Raw genomic sequence first — 24103 nt, forward strand, 5'->3', positions numbered from 1 at the left:
AAATCACTATTTAATAGGACGTCTTTGCCTGCGGTTGCTGTAAATAGGATGGCACATGTCACAGATTGAGAAGCTGCAAGTTTTAAATGTTTCGATGACCTTTGTAATACTTTTTAAATCCTTTCCGTCCTGTTTTAGCAACTCTTATTGGTGTAATTTATTTATAATTATGTACCGTTTTCATACTCAGTGACCTACAACCTTACAGTCTGGATGCCGTACTGTGTTGGGCAAGCAGTGGGAGAACACTTTAATACGTTCTGTGACTATGATGGGGGGGGGGGGGGGGGGATTTCTGGAAGGCTAGATACATCATATCAATTGCTAGATGACACAACCAAAGCTTCTGTGAGATCCTATAACAAAAGATACACACTTTCTTGCATTTCGCCTGGTACTGAGTAAGACTCTTTGCATTATCAGTCAACTCATATGAGTGTAAGGAGCTTCGCTGTGGTCACATGATCGAAAAATGGCGGAGAGCACTACACAAGACAACATGGGCGATATAGACGGGGCGACGATCTTGGCTCAAGCTATGAAGGCGCAGGTAAATGTAGCCAGATCTTTTTGCAGTTGCAGCAGGACATATGTGCACCAAATTTCAGCGAATGACAAAGTCGTCTTGTTCCCCTAGGCTTACTGGACTTCGGGGTGAAAATGGCCTTTTCAGTCATAAACGGCAAGACGCCAAGAGATCAAAGTCCTTCATATAAGCCCTCTTTATCTTGTTTATGTCTGTCGTGAATCGTGATCAGTACAAATATTTATTCTCACCATCCTGACAGATATAAGTTTGTTTAGATAGATAAGTCAATATGAGTAGCGAAATGCCATTTTTGTCCGGTGCTGTTATTTTAAGACGTTTTGTTTGTTGTTTAATGCCGCACTCAGCAATATTCCAGCTATATGACGGCAGTCTGTAAATAATCTTTTATCTAAACAAGGGGCTTACGTCGCTCGGTCCTGTCTAAGCATAATACGCCAGTACCTACAACGTCTTGTAAATGAAGAAATTGTGAACACACGTACATCTACAGGTGAACTTATTGTTGTTTGTTTGTTTGCTTGTTTGTGTTTAACGCCGCACTCAGCAATAGTCCAGCTATATGACGGCAGTCTGTAAATAATTTAGTCTGGACCAGACAACCTAGTGATTGATATCATGAGCATCGATCCACACAGTTAGGATATGATGACATGTATCAACCAATTCAGGGAGCTGACCACCCGATCCCGTTAGTCGCCTCTTACAACTATAGTAGCCTCTTATGGCAAGCGTGGGTCCAGTTCACAAGTGAAATTTTAATATTTAATCCCCAAACCACTAGATTTCTTCCAGCTGCTTGTATCATTATTAACCTTGTTTACGTGGTGAGGTGGGCTCCTGCCTTGACTGCTGGAACCCATCATTACTCTTTGTTAAACAAATGCGTAAAATCTATATCACATTGTGAAATTTAAAAAAATAAAGCATCTTTAAAAAAAATATTATTTAGAAAAAATAAATTTTGATACACAAATGAAACACGAAAGAGAAAGTGCAAAATTCCTCAGTTGTTTTTCATGTTATTTTTCGGAAGGGTATGATGTGAATTTGTATTAATTTAATAACAAACACTTATTCCATATCATTATTGTATAATGTGTTTGCCAGAAAAGGCAACAGGTGTGATGATGACAAATTCTGCTCATATTTATTTATTTGTTTAACGTCACACTCAGCAATATTCCAGCTGTATGATAGTGGTCTGTAAACAATGAAGTCTGGGCCAGAGAAACTAGTGATTGACATCATGAGCATCGATCCAAACAACTGGGAAACTATGTTATGGTATCAACCAAGTCACCAAGCTTGATCCATTAAGTCCTCTTACGACAAGCATGGGTTGCTGGGGACCTACATTCTGGCCTGAAATTTTAGTTGGTAATAATGCTTTCATAATATTCGTTCACTTGTGGATTAACAAAATGGGCATTGAATGTTTCAGGGCATTGAGTACATGTTTGGCATAGTGGGAGTTCCAGTCTTTGAGATTGCCATGGCAGCCCAGGCAGAAGGAATCAAATTCATCGCAATGAGAAATGAACAAGCTGTAAGTTGTTTATATTTTAGAGGTAAGGAATAGCTATATGATGTATGTGTCTGCTAGCCCAAACCTGTCTTTTGGCAATATTTTAATTAGATTTTAGTGTTAACATTGTTAATATATGGACTGTTATAATGTTATAAGCTGAGCTAACAAGACTGATCATAATTTTACTAGCCTCGGGCTTCTGACTAGTGGCTAAGATTTGATGTTTGATAGTATTATGATTATAAGTACAACTCCCAATTCTTAATTTGTGACCAGATGTGATGAATAACGCTGTAACTGTTAAATGCAACATACGTACAAGCTTGGGTCAGTACAACAGTCTACCGTGTACAAGACACATGTCTAAACCACCTCCTGGTTAAGCCAGGTTCTTTACTAGATTGCTCGGCCATATCTGAACCACATCCTGGTTAAGCTAGGTTCTTTACTAGATTGCTCGGCCATATCTGAACCACATCTTGGTAAAGCCAGGTTCTTTGCTAAATCGTTCAGCCATGTCTGAACCACATGCTGGTTAAGCTAGGTTCTTTACTAGATCGCTCAGCCATGTCTGAACCACATCCTGGTTAAGCCAGGCTCTTTACTAGATCACGCTGCCATGTATGAACCACCTCCCGGTCAAGCCAGGTTCTGTACTAGATTGCTCAGCCATGTCTGAACCATATCCTGGTTAAGCCATGTCTGAACCATATCCTGGTTAAGCCATGTCTGAACCATATCCTGGTTAAGCCAGGATCTTAACCGTGTCTAAATCCATATCTTAGTTAAGCCAGGTTCTTTTCTAGATCGTTCAGCCATGTCTGAACCACATCCTGGTCAAGCCGGATTCTTTACTAGATCGCTCTGCCATGTCTGAACCACTTCCTGGTTAAGCCAGGTTCTTTTCTAGATCGTTCAGCCATGTCTGAACCACATCCTGGTCAAGCCGGATTCTTTACTAGATCGCTCTGCCATGTCTGAACCACCTCCCGGTCAAGCCGGGATCTTTACTAGATCGCTCAGCCATGTCTGAACCACCTCCTGGTCAAGCCGGGTTCTTTACTAGATCACTCAGCCATGTCTGAACCACCTCCTGGTCAAGCCGGGTTCTTTACTAGATCACTCAGCCATGTCTGAACCACATCCTGGTTAAGCCAGGTTATTTACTAGATCACTCAGCCATGTCTGAACCACATCCTGGTCAAGCCGGGTTCTTGACTAGATCGCTCAGCCATGTCTGGACCACCTCCTGGTCAAGCCGGGTTCTTTACTAGATCACTCAGCCATATTTTGCCCTTGGTCTGTCATACCAAAAAACATTATGTGATGGTACTTGTTGTTACCCTGCCTGGTGCTCAGGATGAGGCAATCCATAATTTTTTGTGTGTTTATCATCTCTGACCAGAGTGGATGGGCAAAAAAAATACAGAAAACAAGCCCCTGTTTTTCTCTAATATTGTAACTTATTTTATGAAATTTTAAACACTTGATAATAGTTTTAAAATTAATTTGGGTAAAATAGATTGAGTTGCTTGGCCTCGGAAATAAAGTTTTAGAAAGATCAAGCTGCCCTGCTATTTTTATGAGCGTACATTGGTAGGAATACTTTTTTATCAAATCGGGGCATAAATTTTCACAGCGGCTGGGGAAATTGAGACAAGAAAACATTTTATTATTTCACTCTGGAATCGGGAGATGGGGAAAAACAGAAAAAAATGTCTTAATGGGACAAGGACTGGTCGGTCTGGAGGTGGTATATCATGTATCTGTTCGTTCCAAACTTGTCCTGTCAAAGCAAATGATGTCAGCTCAATATCAGTATACTGTGCCTCAGTGGGATATCTCAGTGGGCTAGAACTATAAACCACCATGAGTGTTGAATGGTACAAGCAGCCACACACTAACACACGCATGGACATCACAGAGCTGCAGATAAGCAGCGTATTTGCATTAAATGCCCTAAAAAAATATTCAAAACCCAATTACTTTTTATTAACTTGCGTACAGAAACGCATGCATTGAATGAAGAACTCAAATTATAAAAATTACCCAATGAAGCTTTTTCAGCACACGTACTAAGGAACTAATTTACTTCTCGAGTCAAGCCCATATATTTAGAACAGTTATATACATCTAAAACATTTTTTTAAATCTTAAATTGTTCACTTATTTGGGAAAAACACAATAGAGTTATGATTAGATGAGTGAGAGAATATTGGTTACCCAATGAAAAATGTAATAACCCAATTAAAATAGAAACCCTAGAGTAAAAACTCAATTGCTCAAAAAGTTATCTGGAGCTCTGCTATATCAGTGAAATGGTCTGGAATCGGACGTTATACCACATTTCACCTTCTACTATAAGTAGATTGCCAGGAAACTTGTCGAGTTGAGCGTGATACGAGTATATGTTTTAACATATGAATGAAAACACAGGTGCCTTCAACAATGTTAACATATTTTATTGCTTGCATTAAGTTGAAGCCATCGATAGTCTCATGGGTATCAATGTCAGCTGTGAACCATTCGCAAGTTATCTCGTCACTGATGTATTGATATCGGTATGGATGAATAATTGTAACATAATTTGATTGAAGTAACTGATTTGATTTATGATAAGATGTCTTTTTCCTTAAATTTGATGAATACAAATGAAACATTTTTGTTTATTTCCAGGCGTCTTATGCTGCATCAGCCATTGGTTACATAACAAAAAGGTACCGCTTACCTACCCCGCTAAAACTCATGTTCCAGCCAGCTCTCCTATATATATGTACAGTCAAGTCCCGTTAATCCGACACTGTTGGTTGCATATGATTATGTCGGATTAACGAGTATGTCGGATAAACAAAATTAGGTAGTATCAACGTTCTTCATCGAAAATCGGACACAAACACGATAGATAACGATTCAAATACGTTATAATAAATAAAGAGGAAAAAGGCAATATTCATATTGTTATGTTACATTGTTAGCGGTATACGTATTCTAATCATATGTTTCTAATGTATGACTGATTCAACATACTTTTTAAAGCATATGGAATGGAAGTCGTCAATTTGAAACTAGTGCTGCAATGCTTGAGAAAGCTGCTTTTTTAGTGGCTAATGTTGACTTCCTGTTTGTAATTTCATTGGTCGGTCAAAGTTTGCGAAAGGTCGATCTGACAGGATCTGTAATGGGATGTCCTCAGTGGTAGCGAGAACTTGTATCCGATTTAATGAGATTGAGGTAATCAAGGCATGTGATTAATCCTGTTTTGTTTAATTAAAGCAGTAATTGTTTATTGTTAAGCAAATTTATCTCTGCAGCCTTTGAAATATGCAGCTACTCGCCGACTCGTCTCGCATCAAAACACGGGGCTGTGTACTCGCGGGCAGATGACCATGGAGTACGCTGATCACTGTGTCGGATTCACGAGACTGATTAATGAGTGATTTCGGTAATTTGTTGCAAATTATGTGTGTCGGAGTCGGAGTGCGAGACTGTCAGATTAACGGGACTAAATAGCACTGATTTAATCGGTTCCCATCATTAGTGTCGGATAAAGCCGATTGTCGGATTAACGAGTGTCGGATTAACGAGACTTGACTGTATACAGGTCTTCAGCAACCCATACTTGCCTTAAGAGGTGACTATGTTTGTCGCAAGAGGCGACTAACAGGATTGGGGGGTCAGGGTGGCTGACTTGATTGATGTATGTCATCATGTTCCAATTGCGTGGATCAATGCTCATGATGTCAATCACTGGATTGTCTGGTCCAGATTTGATTATTTACAGACCACGTCAAGTAACTGGAATATTGTGAAGTGGTCCGTGAAACAAAAACACTTGCTTAAAAAATAAACCAATCCCTTCATAAATGTCATCCCACACTAACAAGTATGACCGGCCTTCACTCTATGCATGACTGACTGACTGACTGACTGACTGGTGTGCTTCTAGGCCGGCTGTGTGTCTGACGGTGTCTGGCCCTGGACTGGTTCATGCACTAGCTGGGATGGCCAACGCCATGGAGAACTGCTGGTGAGATGAACTAACTATTACAATAAGCAAAACAAAAACTCTGTTGCCATGGTGACATGGTTTTTTTATCTCATTACATGGTCAGCATTATCATGTTTACAGAGACTTGTTATCACATGATCACATATACAACAAAGTTGTTAAGAAATATTCATTATGCATAAGAAATGAACTGACCTGTGAAATCAAACAAACAAACAAACAAACTAAAGAACTTGATCATACCTCCATGTCAGAATGATGAGATCTGATTGGTCAATGTGATCTTGATAAAATACTGTGTAACCCGCCTTGGAGGGTAATAAATTTCTCAGCAGGGGAATAAATTTCTTATACCCCGCCATGAGCACTACAGGCTGCACGTGGATTTCTGAGATAGAAAAAATCCTTTATACCCAACTTCAAAGCAAAAACCTGCACGCTTTTTTCCGAGCCAATGGATGTCACGTGACATAGCACAAGCTAACCGCAGCTCAATCAAGCTGCAGTTTTCTATCAATTTGGAATATATTTGAATTATTTAATAATGTAATATTGGTTGTAGCAGGATTACTCGGGGTACATGGGGTTTTATATGTGTCCCTCCGGCTTGTGGTATTAAAGCTAATGCGGGACACATAAAACCCCATGTAACCCCCGTTATCCTGCTATAACTTATAGTGTGTCACTTTTATACCAGAAGCTTGATTGTTTCCAGGCCATTGATTGTTATTGGTGGGTCATGTGATCAGAACCATGAAGCTATGGGAGGGTTTCAGGAGTTCCCACAGGTGAGTGTGATGTTAGATATATAGAAACAAAGTAGTGCTTTGCCTAAAACAAATGTGCAAGCTGTACGATACCTCTCGTGTCTGTGCGGGTTTTGAGTGTAAGATTATTAGCCTTTCTGTCTTTTATGAATCCCTGTTTTAGTAATAGAGACAGCTACATTTTTCATCCAGAACCCACCCGTGAAGATCCGGGGTAGAATAGGTCTTCAGCAACCCATGCTTGCCGTAAAAGCCGACTTTGCTTGTCATAAAAGGCGACTAACGGGATCGGGTGGTCAGGCTGACTTGGTTGATGCATGTCATCGTATCCAAATTGCGTGGATCGATGCGCATGACGTCAATCACTGGATTGTCTGGTCCAGACTCGATTATTTACAGACCGCCGTCATATCGCTGGAATATTGCTGAGTGTGGCGTAAAGCAACAAACCAACCAACCAATCATCCAGAGCCCTGTAAACCATCCACTTGTTTAACCAACTACTCAGTTAACCACACAACTTGTAAACCATCCATTTATTTAACCAACTACTCAGTTAAACACACTAGCCACATCCTGTTATGACATACCTCATTCACCCACTTTCTTACTGGCCCAAGCTATTCCCTATTCACCTGATCTGATCTGGTCTGCAGGTGGAGAGTGCGTCCAGTCGTGTGTACAGCAAGTTCTCTGCCAGACCGAGTCGGCTGACCCAGATCCCTCACTGTGTGGAGAAGGTAGGACCTTCTATGAAATAAGTCACATATTCATCCGAAGCTTCTAGGGCTGGGACGGGTAACTCGGGTACTCTCGTAGGGTGGGTCCTGAGTAGGACCCGGGTACCCACATGACTACCCGGACCCGTGGTTAGTCATGTGACATACTGTTTAATGACATTAACAATAAAACTCAATGGTTACACTACAAGTATAGCTAATGTTCACATTTCTTTCTCACTATGCAGGCATTCGTTCTGACTTTTATATGTTCGAGTAAGGATAAAGGGTCTATCAACTGCAGTGTATACATGATCATGTATCTAAATAGATTTTGCCAGGGCTGCGGTAAAACAATTCCCATTCGGACATTTTGTACCCAACTCTTGAGACCTATAGCGGGTATCCGGGTAGGGCCGGGTAATAGGGTATCTGGTACCCGGGGAGTAAATTTGGACTCGTCCCAGCCCTAGAAGCTTCCATGAGGCTCAAACTAAAGTTATTAGCTCCATACAGAAGAAGTTATAATTCAGACCAAAAAGAAATGTTCCCCCGGTTCTATACATTGGCTCAGTGCTGACCCTGTCAATGGTGTCTCCAACTTTGTCCAAGAGCTGCATCACTTCGGGCTTTCAGAAATGCTAATCAAAGCGGCATTGAACAACGCCCCCGTTCACTCCTGTCTCAGTGTAGACAGGCTGCAGAAGATGCCATCAACACTGGACTGTAACAACGTGTGTATTGTCGGCTCGAGTCAGATACGAGCTATATCACCTGGGGGTGTCCTAAGATTGGTTAATGTTGTATTATGCCACAGTCTACTCTGATACGATACCTCTCCCGCAGGCTGTCCGACTGAGTACATATGGCCGCCCAGGTGCGTGTTACCTCGACATGTCCGGAGACATGATTACAGGGAAGACACATTCTGCCAAAGTCAGGTAAGGAAGAATATTTTAAGAAATTAGAACAATTGACGATCATAACTCATATACTTTAACATAGACTTACAACACTCGTAGCGCTAAGGTGATCGTAACTCTCATGCTTTAACATAGACTTACAACACTCGTAGCGCTAAGGTGATCGTAACTCCCACACTTTAACATAGACTTACAACACTTGTAGCGCTAAGGTGATCGTAACTCCCATACTTTAACATAGACTTACAACACTTGTAGCGCTAAGGTGATCGTAACTCCCATACTTTAACATAGACTTACAACACTTGTAGCGCTAAGGAGATCGTAACTCCCATACTTTAACATAGACTTACAACACTCGTAGCGCTAAGGTGATCGTAACTCCCATACTTTAACATAGACTTACAACACTCGTAGCGCTAAGGTGATCGTAACTCCCATACTTTAACATAGACTTACAACACTCGTAGCGCTAAGGAGATCGTAACTCCCATACTTTAACATAGACTTACAACACTCGTAGCGCTAAGGTGATCGTAACTCCCATACTTTAACATAGACTTACAACACTCGTAGCGCTAAGGTGATCGTAACTCCCATACTTTAACATAGACTTACAACACTCGTAGCGCTAAGATGATCGTAACTCCCATACTTTAACATAGACTTACAACACTCGTAGCGCTAAGGTGATCGTAACTCCCATACTTTAACATAGACTTACAACACTCGTAGCGCTAAGGTGATCGTAACTCCCATACTTTAACATAGACTTACAACACTCGTAGTGCTAAGGTGATCGTAACTCCCATACTTTAACATAGACTTACAACACTCGTAGTGCTAAGGTGATCGTAACTCCCATACTTTAACATAGACTTACAACACTCGTAGTGCTAAGGTGATCGTAACTCCCATACTTTAACATAGACTTACAACACTCGTAGCGCTAAGATGATCGTAACTCCCATACTTTAACATAGACTTACAACACTCGTAGTGCTAAGGTGATCGTAACTCCCATACTTTAACATAGACTTACAACACTCGTAGTGCTAAGGTGATCGTAACTCCCATACTTTAACATAGACTTACAACACTCGTAGTGCTAAGGTGATCGTAACTCCCATACTTTAACATAGACTTACAACACTCGTAGTGCTAAGGTGATCGTAACTCCCATACTTTAACATAGACTTACAACACTCGTAGCGCTAAGATGATCGTAACTCCCATACTTTAACATAGACTTACAACACTCGTAGTGCTAAGGAGATCGTAACTCCCATACTTTAACATAGACTTACAACACTTGTAGTGCTAAGAGGCCTTGTGGAACGGGGCCCAGGAGTTATGATAGTTGAGCGGTAAGATCTAATTTTTTATTCGGGACCCTGGACCCTTTAGCCTCTATAGCTTTGTCTGAGACTTTACCATGTGCGTCACTCTTATCACCAGCACAGAATGTCTCTCACTCAAGAGCTTCAAATCATCAATGAAAATGTCTCTTCTGAGTGTAAGTTCAACAGATCGACATTCAAACCTGTTACATGAAATATATTTATTCAAACCAAGCAACTATTATAAATAAACTTTTAGCTGTAAAATGTCTTCCTGGGTGTTAGACTGGGAGGGAAATCTTTTAGTTACATGGCATTCCATGTTGTATTGAAGACAGCTCTCAACAAGCAGGGGTATTCTTAGCATCGTGTCAGTCCAGCTGGACTCCAAACAGATGGTAGCTAGTGAATGGGTCCAGGCTATTTGTAGACTGTAGATAAAATACCCTGGATAATTAGGGATGGAAAACAAGTGAGTTCTGACTGAAGGTCACACTTGATTCCTGTTAAAGATAAATGTTTTTATATTTAAATTTAAATGTGTTTTTTTTTTCGTATTAAAATGTTATTTTTATATTGAAATGTCTTTGAATTTTTATGGGGTTTTTGTATATTTAATTTTTTTCTTTTATATGAAAATGTTTTTGTGTTTAAATTTAAATGTTTTTGTATTTATATGTTTTTATATTATATTTTTTTTGTTTTTATGTTTGAATGTTGTTTTTTATATTTTAATTTAAGTGTTTTTTATATTCAAGAGTTTTTATGTTTAAATGTATATGTTTTATTTTAAATATATTTAAATGCTATTTGTATTTGAATTTATGTGTTGTTTTTTATATTTAAGATTTTTAAGGTAAAATCTATATTTGAATTTAATTTTTTTTTTTTTATTTAAATGTTTGTATTTCGAAATTTAAATGTTTTTATGGTTAAATGTTTTGCTTCTCAGGGAAGTAGGTCGTTGCCCCCCTCCACCAGCAGTCCTGGCTGACCCTGTTGCTGTCAAGGCCGCTGTTGACCTCATTACATATGCAGAACGACCTCTCATTGTCATTGGCAAAGGTGAACTAAAACATTACTTTCAATATGACACTTGTCCCCTGCAGTCTCCAGAGGTAAATGTTGAGTGTTGGGAAAACAGGAGTCTGGGGTGTGGCATTTACAAATAAGGGGATAATATAACCTGGATGTTTTGAAATGTGATAATAGAAACGATGTCATGGTGCATATATTGATCCATTCATCTGAATATTGCAGATTTATATGAGTACATAACAAAGTTCTCCATGAAGCGCTACTGATTCATAATGTGCATATCTATAATGTGCCAAAACCACACCCTAAGGCATGTTCAAAGTGCTACATCCTTACCCTGGGCAATGGATCAGTGTGCACTCACTTTTCATTCTCAGCTCCCTCGGGAGCATGCAACCCAAGCTGCCTGTGAGGTGCTACAAGGTTAAGTCACGTCCTACCGGGTACCCATTAACAAACTTGGCGAACTGATTGACGGTTCTCCTGGGTTTCTTCTGAGTGGTACACATCTATGACCTGCGCACATCAAGCTGTCACTGCGGGATTAACTGTACTCAACTTGGATATGTCTCTGTATATTCTCTCTCACTCACTCACTCACTCACTCACTCACTCACTCACTCACTCACTCACTCACTCACTGTGAAGAAGTGTTTAAAATTGGAATCAATTTGAATTTGTACATTTACTCATGTACTGTTTACCATATTTGACGCCCTGTGAATGCTTGTGGTCAGTAACGATGGCAACTCCATGCATTGCAGGCGCTGCCTATGCCCAGGCGGAGGATGTCATACAGAGGCTTGTCAGCGTGACACAGCTGCCATTCCTGCCCACGCCCATGGGGAAAGGAGTCGTTCCTGATGACAGCCCGTTCTGTGTCGCGCCAGCAAGGTCAAGGTCAGTGTTCTTATGTATGTATGGATGTCTTGTTGTTGTTGTTGAGTTTTGTGGAACATGGTTTAGTGCATATGTACTGACGTGTCATGTGACTTGGGGTCAGGTGCATCTTATTGTCGCGATGACACTTTGCTGTGAAGAGTTGTCTCCCATTGCATACACCTCAGCAAGCTCCTTCCCAGCACGTGACACCTTTGTTACTATCTCGGTAACATCGCTGCCACCAGTGTGGGCGCGGCCATTACAAGAATCTTGAAATTTGCCCTCTAACCCCAAACGTAGTAACGTTCATACTTTTGTTTATGTCTTTGGGAATGCCATCATATTTCATTTTGAAAAGGGTTTAGGACTGACCATGTTTTCCAGATGATTTAGTTTGTTTGTATAATCAGTTTGGTTCGAGATTGCAGACTGACGGAAAATCAACCAACTCCCCCCTTATATTCTTACTGTATCAATTACATGCTAGGTTTAATGAAACAGAAGTTCAAATTAACAAACAAAGAAAGTAATTTAGCATCGGTAAGTGTATTCAGCATCATGACAGTCATCACTTGATTGTAAACATAACGGTCATTCAACTCCTAGCATGGTTTTGGCCACCCGTCACAGTGGGGAGTTTGACTGGTGGCTGTGATAGTATAGAGAGATCTGCGAAAGGGCTTTCACTGCGAGGAGCTTGACCCCTCAGCTGAGTACTGTGTGTGGTATAAACTGTGGAAGTTCCGGGTTAGAGTAGATCCCCAATCAACCAACTCCCCCCTTATATTCTTACTGTATCAATTTAATGAAACAGAAATTCAAATTAACAAACAAAGAAAGTAATTTAGCAGCGGTAAGTGTATTCAGCATCATGACAGTCATCACTTGATTGTAAACATAATGATCATTCAACTCCAAGCGGGCGGTCGGGTAGCCTAGTGGTTAAAGCGCTAGCTTGTCACGCCAAAGACCTGGGTTCGATTCCCCACATGGGTACAATATGTGAAGCTCATTTCTGGTGTCCCCGCCGTGATATTGCTGGAATATTGCTAAAAGCGGCGTAAAACCATATTCACTCACTCACTCAACTCCAAGCATGGTTTTGGCCTCTTGTCACAGTGGGGAGTTTGACTGGTGGCAGTGATAGTATAGAGAGTTCTGCGAACAGGCTATCGCTGCGAGGAGCTTGACACCTCAGCTGAGGACTGTCCTTTGTGTGTGGTATAAACTGTTCCGGGGTAGAGTAGATCCCCAGCAACCTGTGCTGGCTGTAAGATGTGACTTCACGGACTGGGCTGTCAGGCTCCTTGACTTGCTCGTCATCGTTTCTCTCAGTGTGTCTCTTTCTACTTTGTCCAGTAAACTGGTTTTAGCTGTTGATGATGTTTTCCAGAGCACTGAAAGAAGCTGATGTGATTGTGTTACTGGGAGCCCGTCTTAACTGGATGCTCCATTTTGGTATGCCGCCTAGATTCAGCCCCAAAGTGAAAATCATTCAGGTACGGCAGGCGTGGTCAAGAATATGTTTAAAAACTTGCAAATGACCAATTTAAAATAATTGTTACGTGTGTGATGTAGTTCCTTTAGCTCTCATATTGAACTATCTCTGTATCTATAACACGAAAAGCTGGAATACGATCATGGGTTTATTCTTCATCATGGCGTCAGTACATCGGTCTGCGCTGACGTCATCAGGTACGTCATAGCGCGAGCTAGCTAGTACTATTTACTATAGCACTAATCACAATGACAATACACTACAAAGTGTATGAGTAAACAGATCTGATTTGTTTGTGTTTTGGATTTGTTTTATATTTGTTAGAAATTGCATCATGAATACAGTTAAATCTAATCTATCTTGCTCGATGGTAAAATTACTGTTCTTCCTTTTGTTGCTCAGGTAGACATCTTGCCAGAGGAAATGAACAACAACAGACTCTCGTCAGTGTGTCTGGTGGGAGATATACACAGTGTTGTCACCCAGGTGAGATGTGATACTGTCTGGTGGGAGATATACACAGTGTTGTCACCCAGGTGAGATGTGATACTGTCTGGTGGGAGATATACACAGTGTTGTCACCCAGGTGAGATGTGATACTGTCTGGTGGGAGATATACACAGTGTTGTCACCCAGGTGAGATGTGATACTGTCTGGTGGGAGATATACACAGTGTGGTCATCCAGGTGAGATGTGATACTGTCTGGTGGGAGATATACACAGTGTTGTCACCCAGGTAAGATGTGATACTGTCTGGTGGGAGATATACACAGTGTTGTCACCCAGGTGAGATGTGATACTGTCTGGTGGGAGATATACACAGTGTTGTCACCCAGGTAAGATGTGATACTGTCTGGTGGGAGATATACACAGTGTTGTCACCCAGGTGAGATGTGATACTGTCTGGTGGGAGATATACACAGTGTGGTCACCCAGGTGAGATGTGATGCTGTCTGGTGGGAGATATACACAGTGTTGTCACCCAGGTGAGATGTGATACTGTCTGGTGGGAGATATACACAGTGTTGTCACCCAGGTGAGATGTGATACTGTCTGGTGGGAGATATACACAGTGTTGTCACCCAGGTGAGATGTGATACTGTCTGGTGGGAGATATACACAGTGTTGTCACCCAGGTGAGATGTGATACTGTCTGGTGGGAGATATACACAGTGTTGTCACCCAGGTGAGATGTGATACTGTCTGGTGGGAGATATACACAGTGTTGTCACCCAGGTGAGATGTGATACTGTCTGGTGGGAGATATACACAGTGTTGTCACCCAGGTGAGATGTGATACTGTCTGGTGGGAGATATACACAGTGTTGTCACCCAGGTGAGATGTGATACTGTCTGGTGGGAGATATACACAGTGTTGTCACCCAGGTAAGATGTGATACTGTCTGGTGGGAGATATACACAGTGTTGTCACCCAGGTAAGATACGATGCTGTCTAGTGGGTGATTAACCTGAAAGAGTCAAACGATAATATATAGAGGATAATGTCCGAAAATAATGGAGCCAAAGCCCCGGCAGGAGAGTTACTAGGATATTCCCCTACTTACTGCACCAGGCTCTGTCACTTGCTGACATTTACAATGCATGTACATAAAAATCTTCATAATTTCGTTGGGTCCTTAACTAAAATTTATTAATCCCTTGCACAGTGTAATATAATACATGCTGACAGGAATAATAGGAAATATAGAGCCCTGAACAAGGATATACATATTACCTGATTTATTTTTTCTCGTCAAAGGTTTATCTAATTGCTGTAAAAATAACCATTGTTGTAGGTAACCTGCTCTTGCACAAAATATTATAAACATGTTATCTTTAGCTTTTAAGCATTATGCAAAATTATGGAAATATTTAATAGTTAATTTCACACCTTACCTTCATGTAAGATTGACAATTACACATCCTCAAATCAAACGATTTGTGTTCAAACCCCGCTGGCGACACATGTTATCGTTAAAAAAAGGTGAAATTATTCACTTGTCAACAAATGTAAACAATAGATCCGTCTATTCCAAGTGGAAATTAATTTAAATGTTGGTTCAATATAATGTATAATTGACAAACAACTCTCCATTCCTTAAAATAATGGAGTGTTTAAACAATAGAATGATGTCACAGATGTGTTTTAATTCAGATGTCTAACTGAATTGTGTTGGAAGAGTTAATTAAATTGTCTGAAAAATAATGGTGCCTTTGAACAATAAATTGACATTATAGATTAATCCAATCCTCCAACATCCCTCCCTCATTCACCCATCTCAAACACCCACTTCCCCACTGACTGACTCACCTGTTACGCTGACAGATCTCGGAGGAGATGGGCCGAAGCCCGGGTCAGTTTAGGTTCAACTCCAGCTCCCCCTGGTGGAAGACTCTGACAGCTAAGATCGAAGACAACCACAAGGTCGTACAGGTCAGTCCTGGTATAGGAGCATGACACCATAGAGAATCCAGGAAGAATTCTGATGTATATTTGGGATTTGTTCTGATCTGGAACTTGTATTATATAAAAGTTGTTCAAGTGTGTTCTAAAAGTTCAATTCAAACAACAATTTTTACTGTTTTTTTTTTTTCATTTAGGTATACAAATTAATCTCATCCACGAGAACAATAATATGCAATCTTTGATTATCTCTTCATTACTGATGTCCTGTTATGTTGTTGCTGATGTTGCAGGTGATGTGTGATGATGTAAGTGTCCCCCTCAACTACTACGCTGCCTACTGGCCGGTGAGTGTGTATCTGAGTTCCACCGTCACGACTTGCTTAACGTGCCAACAGTTGTGGTGCATACCTTAGTTGTGTGGTGCAGAGTTGTCTCCCTTAGTTGTGTGGTGCAGAGTTGTCTCCCTTAGTTGTGTGGTGCAGAGTTGTCTCCCTTAGTTGTGTGGTGCAGAGTTGTCTCCCTTAGTTGTGTTCAGAGTTGCATCCCTTAGTTGTGTGGTGCAGAGTTGTCTCCCTCAGTTGTGTTGTTCAGAGTTGCATCCCTTAGTTGTGCCAGAACTATGGGTTGCAATCCCAGATTCGCCCTCTTATATGTCTGTATGCACCATAAGCACCACAAGCACCTGTCAGCACCATATTGGTGCTCATGGGTTTCACCAAAGTTGTTCGACTCTAAGACCTGCCTCACCTCGGGCTGTCCTCCCACTGACACCCCATCATATAACTGAAGTACTGCTCCAGGCGACATTAATCCACACTCACTCACGCCAGCCTCACCTCACCATCTCCAGTGTCTATTTGTCTCAGGCTTGTGTGATACTCAGGATCCCATCCAGGACTATCATCATCATCATCATCATCATCATCATCATCATCATCATCATCATCTTTCTGATGCAAGGGCATTAACTGACTACAAAAGTCCAGTTCCCACCCATGCCGAACTAGACTGGAATGATCATAAAGCTTAAAAAAAGGCAATGTTTCTCAGACATCGGCACATCCCTTTAAGTCCTGTGTGTCGGGAGTTGTTGCTGCCAGTCAAAAAAGGAAATGATATGAAGCAGATGCTGTTATCCATGCATGACAACTGACTTGTATGGAAGAGCTGAGTCCAGTGTGTGTCCAGTTGTTTGTTGATGTCTTGGTGGAAAGTGTTTCTCACTCATCACTTGTGTTTTCAATTTCATTTAGCTCACCTGACTGAAAGTCAAGTGGACTTACGTCATGGCCTGTTTGTATGGCATCTGTCATGTGTCATCCGTTGTCCGTTGTCCGTTGTGTGTTGTGTGTTGTGTATCTTCTCTTCAAAAACTAAATGACAGTTGACTATTTATGGACATTTTTCTTTTACGTTCTTTAACACTTGCTCATGCTGTCAACCATTGGTTTCCTTGACTGATTGAGTGTTAACTTGCTCGTGCTGTCAACCATTGGTTTGCTTGGCTGATTGATTGTCAACTTGCTCGTGCAGTTAACCATTGGTTTGCTTGGCTGATTGTGTGTCAACTTGCTAAGGTGTGAAGCACTTTCACTCACACACAAGACAAAAGTTTACTGTGTGTAGTTGTTTCTGAGATTGGATGTTGGATGTGTTGCAGATTACCAAGCTCCTTCCCAGAAACTGTATGATTGTGAACGAGGGCTCCAACACGATGGACATTGGGAGGACCATGCTGCCCAACTTCCTGCCCCGACACAGGTGGGTCTCATGCTAACTCCTCCTCTGCATCATTGATGGTGTGCACTAACAACAATCCCTGTATTGAATGAATTTGAAAGAGGTGTAATTTTCCCTGGTCACTTTAATTGTGTAAAAAATGATAGCATCTGGACAATATGTCATAAACTCTCGAGACTACGTAATAACATCTGGAGACTATGTAATAACATCTGGTGACTATGTAATAACCAGGGATGTGAACCTCGGAAAATCACGTTTTTTAAAACAGTAGTGCTTGGAAAAAATCATCTTCCTCGTTTTGATATAATCAAAGATTTAAAAAGAACACTCCGAAAAATATGATTGAAAACCGTCCAACCGTCCTGGATTGTCCTGTTTTCAATCAGAGCTTTCAGCAGCATAGGTTTTCGGACATCATAGTGCACAAAATTGGAACAGTAAGCCAAATAACTGGAACTCCCTCACCACGTCATCTCAGCTCTGCCCTAGCTTACACTTTATTTATCCTGAGGTAGATATTGTTCTGGGTGCCGTTGTACAACACGATCTTAGCGCATAGGTGATCGTAACTCCCATACCTTAACATAGACTTACGACAGTCGTAGCATTAAGGTTGTTTTGTATGATGGACTCTCTTGAATGTGTTAATGATGTGACATGTTCTGGTTGTGTCTACTCCAGACTTGATGCAGGGACATTTGGCACGATGGGGCTCGGGATCGGCTTTGCTGTTGCTGCTGCCATCTGGTGTCGAGATCATGCACCAGACAAACGTGTGGTGTGTGTGGAAGGAGACAGTGCTTTCGGTTTCTCGGGCATGGAGATCGAGACTCTACAGAGGTGAGGGTTCTTTAAGATGCCGTACTGAAAGTGTGGTTGTTTACATTGTCACTGCATTGTGCACATCCCTGACAGGGCCTAAGGAGCTGAAACATGAATGATCCCAACTATGGTGTCTCTGAATGCGATCACAGAATTTTTATCCATGATGTTCCATCCTGCTATGACCTAGGTACTTCAAATAAATCTAGCGTGGCTGCACTTTCATAGGCCTGAAGATGTCCAATTATACAGTTTCTATTTAACTGTGTATTGTGACAGTCATGACAGCTAAACGTTGCTCATGCTATCAGCCACTAGTAGGGGGTAGCCTTGTGCTGAAATACCCAGGTTCGATTCCCAACATGGGTACAACCGTGATATTGCTGGAATATTGCTAAAAGTGGCATAAAACCATACTCACTCATTCAAGACAGCTAAAAGATTTGACCTTCATATACTGCTGTGAACATAATTGTTTTTGTCATTTTGATGATGCAATGACATCCAGTTCCAACACGGGTGGTGGGGTACCCTAATGTTAAAAGTGAAGGACCAGGTTTGATTCCCAAGATGGTTATGTGTGAACCTATTTCTTTGTTTCTTACTGTGATGTTGATGGGACATTGCTTAAACAGATGCTTCCCACAATTCCTCCCTCCTTCACATGCCTCAACTCACCACACCCCCACCTCACACCTCACGAAACCTCACCACACTTCACCAAACCTCACCCCACCCCACCACACATGCCTCACCCCCACCTTACCTCACCCCTACACCACACCACACCACACCTCACCTCACCTAGCCTCGCCTAGCCTCATCTCAACTCACCTGTTTTCGCTTCAGATACAATCTGCCTGTGATCATCGTCATCATCAACAACAACGGCATCTCCTTTGGCATCACGGAGGATACTTGGCAGTCGGCTGCAGAGGGAGACCTCACACTCAAGTGAGAAATGTCAAACAATACGTCTTCAGCTCAGTGTCATGAACTGTTCAACTGGGGAGACATTTTTTAAATTTAATACATTATCTTCCCTCCGCTTCATTTTGTGGGTCGGTCGGGTAGCCTAGTGGTTAAAGCGTTCGCTCGTCATGCCGAAGACCCGGGTTCGATTCCCGACATGGGTACAATATGTGAAGCCCATTTCTGGTGTCCCCCGCCGTGATATTGCTGGAATATTGCTAAAAGCGGCGTAAAACCATACTCACTCACTCACTCACTCACTCCGCTTCATTTTGTATTGACTCTTTTTTCTTTTTTTTAAATATTTTGTATTGACTCTTAAGACCTTTGCATAACTGACTTTTGATGCCTAGTTCATTCGTTTACCAGCACATTTGTCAGACATTTATAGACAAGAAGACAGATATAAAGACCATGGCGTTAATGAATTAAAGGGAGACTACTCTCTGCCGGTCTGAGGGACACACCCTGTCAATTCTGTACTTTGGGGTTAGTGTTGTGTGTTAAGGGTAACCAGTAACTTTGATTTACATCGACAAACTTGATTTGTAATCACTGAAGTTAAACAAGCTGGGCTGCCAGTTTGTCTGAGTGTAGTCCCTCTTTCCAAAGCTGTTGGTATATATCCTGCTCAAAAGAAGTTAAAGAACACCCGATTCTTTCAGATAACGATCGCCTACATGATCTAGTGGTAGAGCATCCGCCTGGAGAGCGCGCTCCCACGCATGCTCGTGTTGCTATATGCAATAATCTTGAAGGCTATGTTAAACCCCATTTCACCTCACCTCATGTCATGGGTTGACAGATTAACTATGGTAATATGAAAGAATCAAGTGTTCTTTAACTTCTAAAGAAGTATATTTTATACATTTCAGGTGTCTATTTAATAATTTTATGGGGGCGATTGGGTAGCCTAGTGGACAAAGCGTTCGCTCATCACGCTGAAGGCCCGGGTTCGATTCCCCATATGGATACAATGTGTGAAACTCATTTTTCGTGTCCCCCACTGTGATTTTGCTGGAATATTGCTGAAAGGGGCGTAAAATCCAACTCACTCACTCTCACTCACTCACTTATAATTTTATGCAATGGAGGAATATATGCTGGCTTAGACATAATATGGAAACAAGTTTATAAAGTTTGATCAACTTAACTAAGATTTGTCTGTTAAAACTAAACTTAAAACTAAAACTCTATAGGCTTCAGCTGTTATGATACAATCGTTTTAGACATAATGAAATATGTATTTGTTTTATAAATTTTTGCTTTGCTCTTAGTGATGTATTTGTTAAACTTCTCCAAGATGATTTTGGCAACAGCATTATTAACAAGAACGTCAGCTGATTTAATCAAATCAAAGCTTTAATGATGGGGACTCTAAATAAAGGTGAGCTGCAAGACTTTATTGTCCTAATTATCATGATTATTTCTCATGAAATATGTTTGGGTTTATTTATTATTTTAGTGCTCCACCATCAGGGTTAGTGCCAAACACTCGCTATGAGAAATTGATCGAGGCGTTTGGAGGTAAAGGATATTTTGCCACAACTGCCGAGGAAGTTGACCAATCCATGAGGGCAGCCCTAGAGGACAGGTCAAGGTCGTCCATCATTAACGTCATGATCAACCCCTTGGCTCAGAGGAAAACTCAGGTACATGAAACCTTTGACTACACAACCACAGAAATAGGAGTCTTTACAAAGTGGACATTGGAAGACAATGAAACACAAAGTTATGGCAAGGTCAGCCTCAGTATGTAGTCTTGTCTTGTACTGTAATGAAGAGGAATGAGGCATGGTTTTGATGGGGTGCAGGCTAAAACGGCACCTCAGCAAAACGTCGCCAATTTCTCTGGCGAAAACGGCACCGCATTTGGCGAAAACGGCTACTATGTGTCGGGGGAAAACGGGCATTTCACAATTATATTGGTGTTTGCAAGTTACCATATAAGTTTAATAGCACTTTTTTGACCAAGGTAAAAAAAAAATAAGGTGCCGTTTTCGCCAGGCAATAGTAGCCGTTTTCGCCAAATGCGGTGCCGTTTTCGCCAGAGAAATTGGCGACGTTTTGCTGAGGTGCCGTTTTAGCCTGCACCCCATCAGTCGAGGTGCTGTTTTCGCCAATCGGTGCCATTTTCGCCCGGTGACGTTTTGCTGAGGTGACGTTTTCGCTATAACCCGTTTTGATGATGTGCATGCTGATGGGAAACATGCCTATCGCACAAGTTAAACAATTCTGTGGTTTAATTCTTGGTGAGAGGGAGACATATTGTTTATGGCTTGGTTGCCGTCGGCATCAGTGTGGGCGCTCCCATCCTATTCTGAACCATACCTTGAAAACCATTCAAAGTTTTTCAGTGAAACTTGGTATGTGCATTGTTCATCAGCTTTACTACTGCCTTTTGTTATTTTGACATTTTTCTAAAATATTTTTTCTTACGTTTTAAACAATTTTGACTTTCTCTCAAATAAGGGGAGGGTTTGTTTCCATGCAATAACTTGAAAACCTTTCATTATATTTCAACGAAACTTGGCATATGCATTGCTCACCAGCCTTTTGCTATTTTGAAATTTTTATAAATTTTATTTTGTAATGTTTCCATGTTGAGCAATGACCATGTGCTCAGCTATTGGCTTTTCATATTTTTTTACTTGAATTTTTTAATTTCTTGTGCTTCCATGGAAACAATTTTTTCCTGCCAAAACTCAACAGCGAATAAAAATATGCATGAAATCATTATCTTTCCAGGCTTTAATTTGCTATTATTGTTTTTTGGATTTGCAAACACATTTTGTAGTAATAACTGAAACTAATGTAACAAAAAAGGAACAGGGAGACAAGCATTGAAAACAGTAAATGGTTCTCTATTTGAATTTTATTGATGTGCTCCAATGCTACAGTTTGGCTATATATGACACAGTTAAACAAGGAATATGATTGGTAAAGCCAACAAGGAATATGATTGGTCAAGCCAGAAGAAAAGATGCAGTGTAATTTGGGGGTCATAGTTCATTTAGATAGGTTTTCTGAAAAGAACAATTTGGGGAAAGATGGTTGAATATGTTTTAGAACAAAATAATGTGCAATAGTTTCACCCTCATGTCAGGGAACATGTGGAATTCTTTAAAGGTAAACTTGTACTAAATAGATTTAGCTGGTTGAACCGCGGCACTGATTGTCTAAGCAGATAATTGACATATACAGAACAAGCAAGTTAGGGATCATGATTATATTTGGGGATATTTCTTTGAAATGGTGTGCTGTCTTCACTACAAAAACTTATGACCAAAAATATTCTTGTTTCCTTCATTTTTGGTTCAGTATATAAACGTTCCACATTCTAGGGAAGATGCAGCTTGTTGCGAGAATGTCAACATCCTATTCCAATACAGTTAATCATTAACGAAAGTATTCAGACCCCAATCCATCTTTTCTGGGCCTGTAATATGGTTCAGCAAATCTGGCTTCAACTTGAAGTTTGGCTACTTCAAAAGGCTTACATCCAAATCGAAATTACAAAGAAACATGTATTGATTGGCTTTCCAGAAAAGCGCAATGGCCCTCTAAATATCATCTTCTTGATAACAAAAGACCTTATATTTAAAAGTAAGTTGAATAAGAGACTCCCGTCATTTCAAGTCTTTCAGAACGAAATAAGAAACTACTACAACCTTACTAAATGTGCAGCGATTATTGAGTGTGACATTGGCCTATTCTATAAATTTTGGTCAACATGCCATCATCTATTTAGATGATTAATCAACTATGTACTGGAATGTCACATTTTATCAAATAAATGTAAAATGATTGAAAAAATAAAAAATTATATAAAAAAAAGAAAAAGTATTCTGACTAACATGTTTTTTGCCCTTTCTTTCAGGAGTTCTTCTGGTTGACACAGTCCAAAATGTGAAGTTCAAAGAAGCAACATCTAATTCTGTGATATTTTGTTATATTAACCAGAGCCTTCCAAAGACAATATATTTATATACCACTCCACGAACTGGTCAATAAGCAGATTCAGGGCTTTGTTGTCTCATGTCAGTTTTGTTATCATTGAGTTAATCTCTAATGAAAATATTGTGTGTAGAACTTTGAGTTGTTTTTGTTTGTTGTTGAATGCTGCACACAGCAATATTTCAGTCCTCTGATAGAGACCTGTAAAAATTCAAGTCTTGACAGTGGCCCTGTTCCACGAAGCGATTGTAGTGCTACGGTGATTGTAACTCCCATACTTTAACATAGCCTTACTGTAGTGGCGTAGCGCTAATGTGATCGTAACTCCCCTACTTTAACATAGGCTTACTGTAGTGGCGTAGCGCTAATGTGATCGTAACTCCCCTACTTTAACATAGACTTACTGTAGTGGCGTAGCGCTAATATGATCGTAACTCCCATACTTTAACATAGACTTACTGTAGTGGCGTAGCGCTAATGTGATCGTAACTCCCATACTATAACATAGGCTTACTGTAGTGGCGTAGCGCTAATGTGATCGTAACTCCCATACTTTAACATAGACTTACTGTAGTGCTGTAGCGCTAAGGTGATCGTAACTCCCATATTTTAACATAGACTTACTGTAGTGCCATAGAGCTAAGGTGATCGTAACTCCCATATTTTAACATAGACTTACTGTAGTGCCGTAGCGCTAAAGTGATCGTAACTCCCCTACTTTTACATAGACTTACTGTAGTGCCGTAACGCTAAGGTGATCGTAACTCCCATACTTTTACATAGACTTACTGTAGTGCCATAGAGCTAAGGTGATCGTAACTCCCATATTTTAACATAGACTTACTGTAGTGCCATAGCGCTAAGGTGATCGTAACTCCCCTACTTTTACATAGACTTACTGTAGTGCCGTAGCGCTAAGGTGATTGTAACTCCCATACTTTTACATAG

General features: G+C 40.7%; 1 protein-coding gene across 1 annotated transcript; it reads left to right on the plus strand.

The window, feature by feature from the left end:
• The first annotated feature begins 404 nt into the window (after positions 1–404).
• LOC124141592 (2-hydroxyacyl-CoA lyase 1-like) lies at positions 405–23294 on the plus strand. The gene is made up of 18 exons (XM_048383209.1): positions 405–550; positions 1992–2096; positions 4755–4795; positions 6025–6105; positions 6803–6875; positions 7511–7594; positions 8420–8514; positions 10789–10901; positions 11639–11774; positions 13150–13255; positions 13657–13740; positions 15581–15688; positions 15952–16005; positions 17322–17422; positions 18086–18244; positions 19076–19180; positions 20664–20850; positions 23079–23294. The coding sequence occupies exons 1-18, from the start codon at positions 473–475 to the stop codon at positions 23109–23111; spliced, it is 1743 nt and encodes a 580-aa protein (XP_048239166.1). The 5' UTR covers positions 405–472; the 3' UTR covers positions 23112–23294.
• Positions 23295–24103: the final 809 nt, after the last annotated feature.

Source organism: Haliotis rufescens, unplaced genomic scaffold (assembly GCF_023055435.1).
Source record: "Haliotis rufescens isolate VD_foot unplaced genomic scaffold, xgHalRufe1.0.p SCAF_46, whole genome shotgun sequence".
Lineage (NCBI taxonomy): Eukaryota > Metazoa > Mollusca > Gastropoda > Lepetellida > Haliotidae > Haliotis > Haliotis rufescens.

Bases quoted from the DNA above. Each gene is read 5' to 3' on its own strand.
- LOC124141592 (XM_048383209.1), top strand. From the start codon at position 473: ATGGCGGAGAGCACTACACAAGACAACATGGGCGATATAGACGGGGCG. The intron at 7,595-8,419 runs GTAGGACCTTCT...CCTCTCCCGCAG, and splicing joins TCCCTCACTGTGTGGAGAAG to GCTGTCCGACTGAGTACATA. The intron at 11,775-13,149 runs GTCAGTGTTCTT...GATGTTTTCCAG, and splicing joins GTCGCGCCAGCAAGGTCAAG to AGCACTGAAAGAAGCTGATG.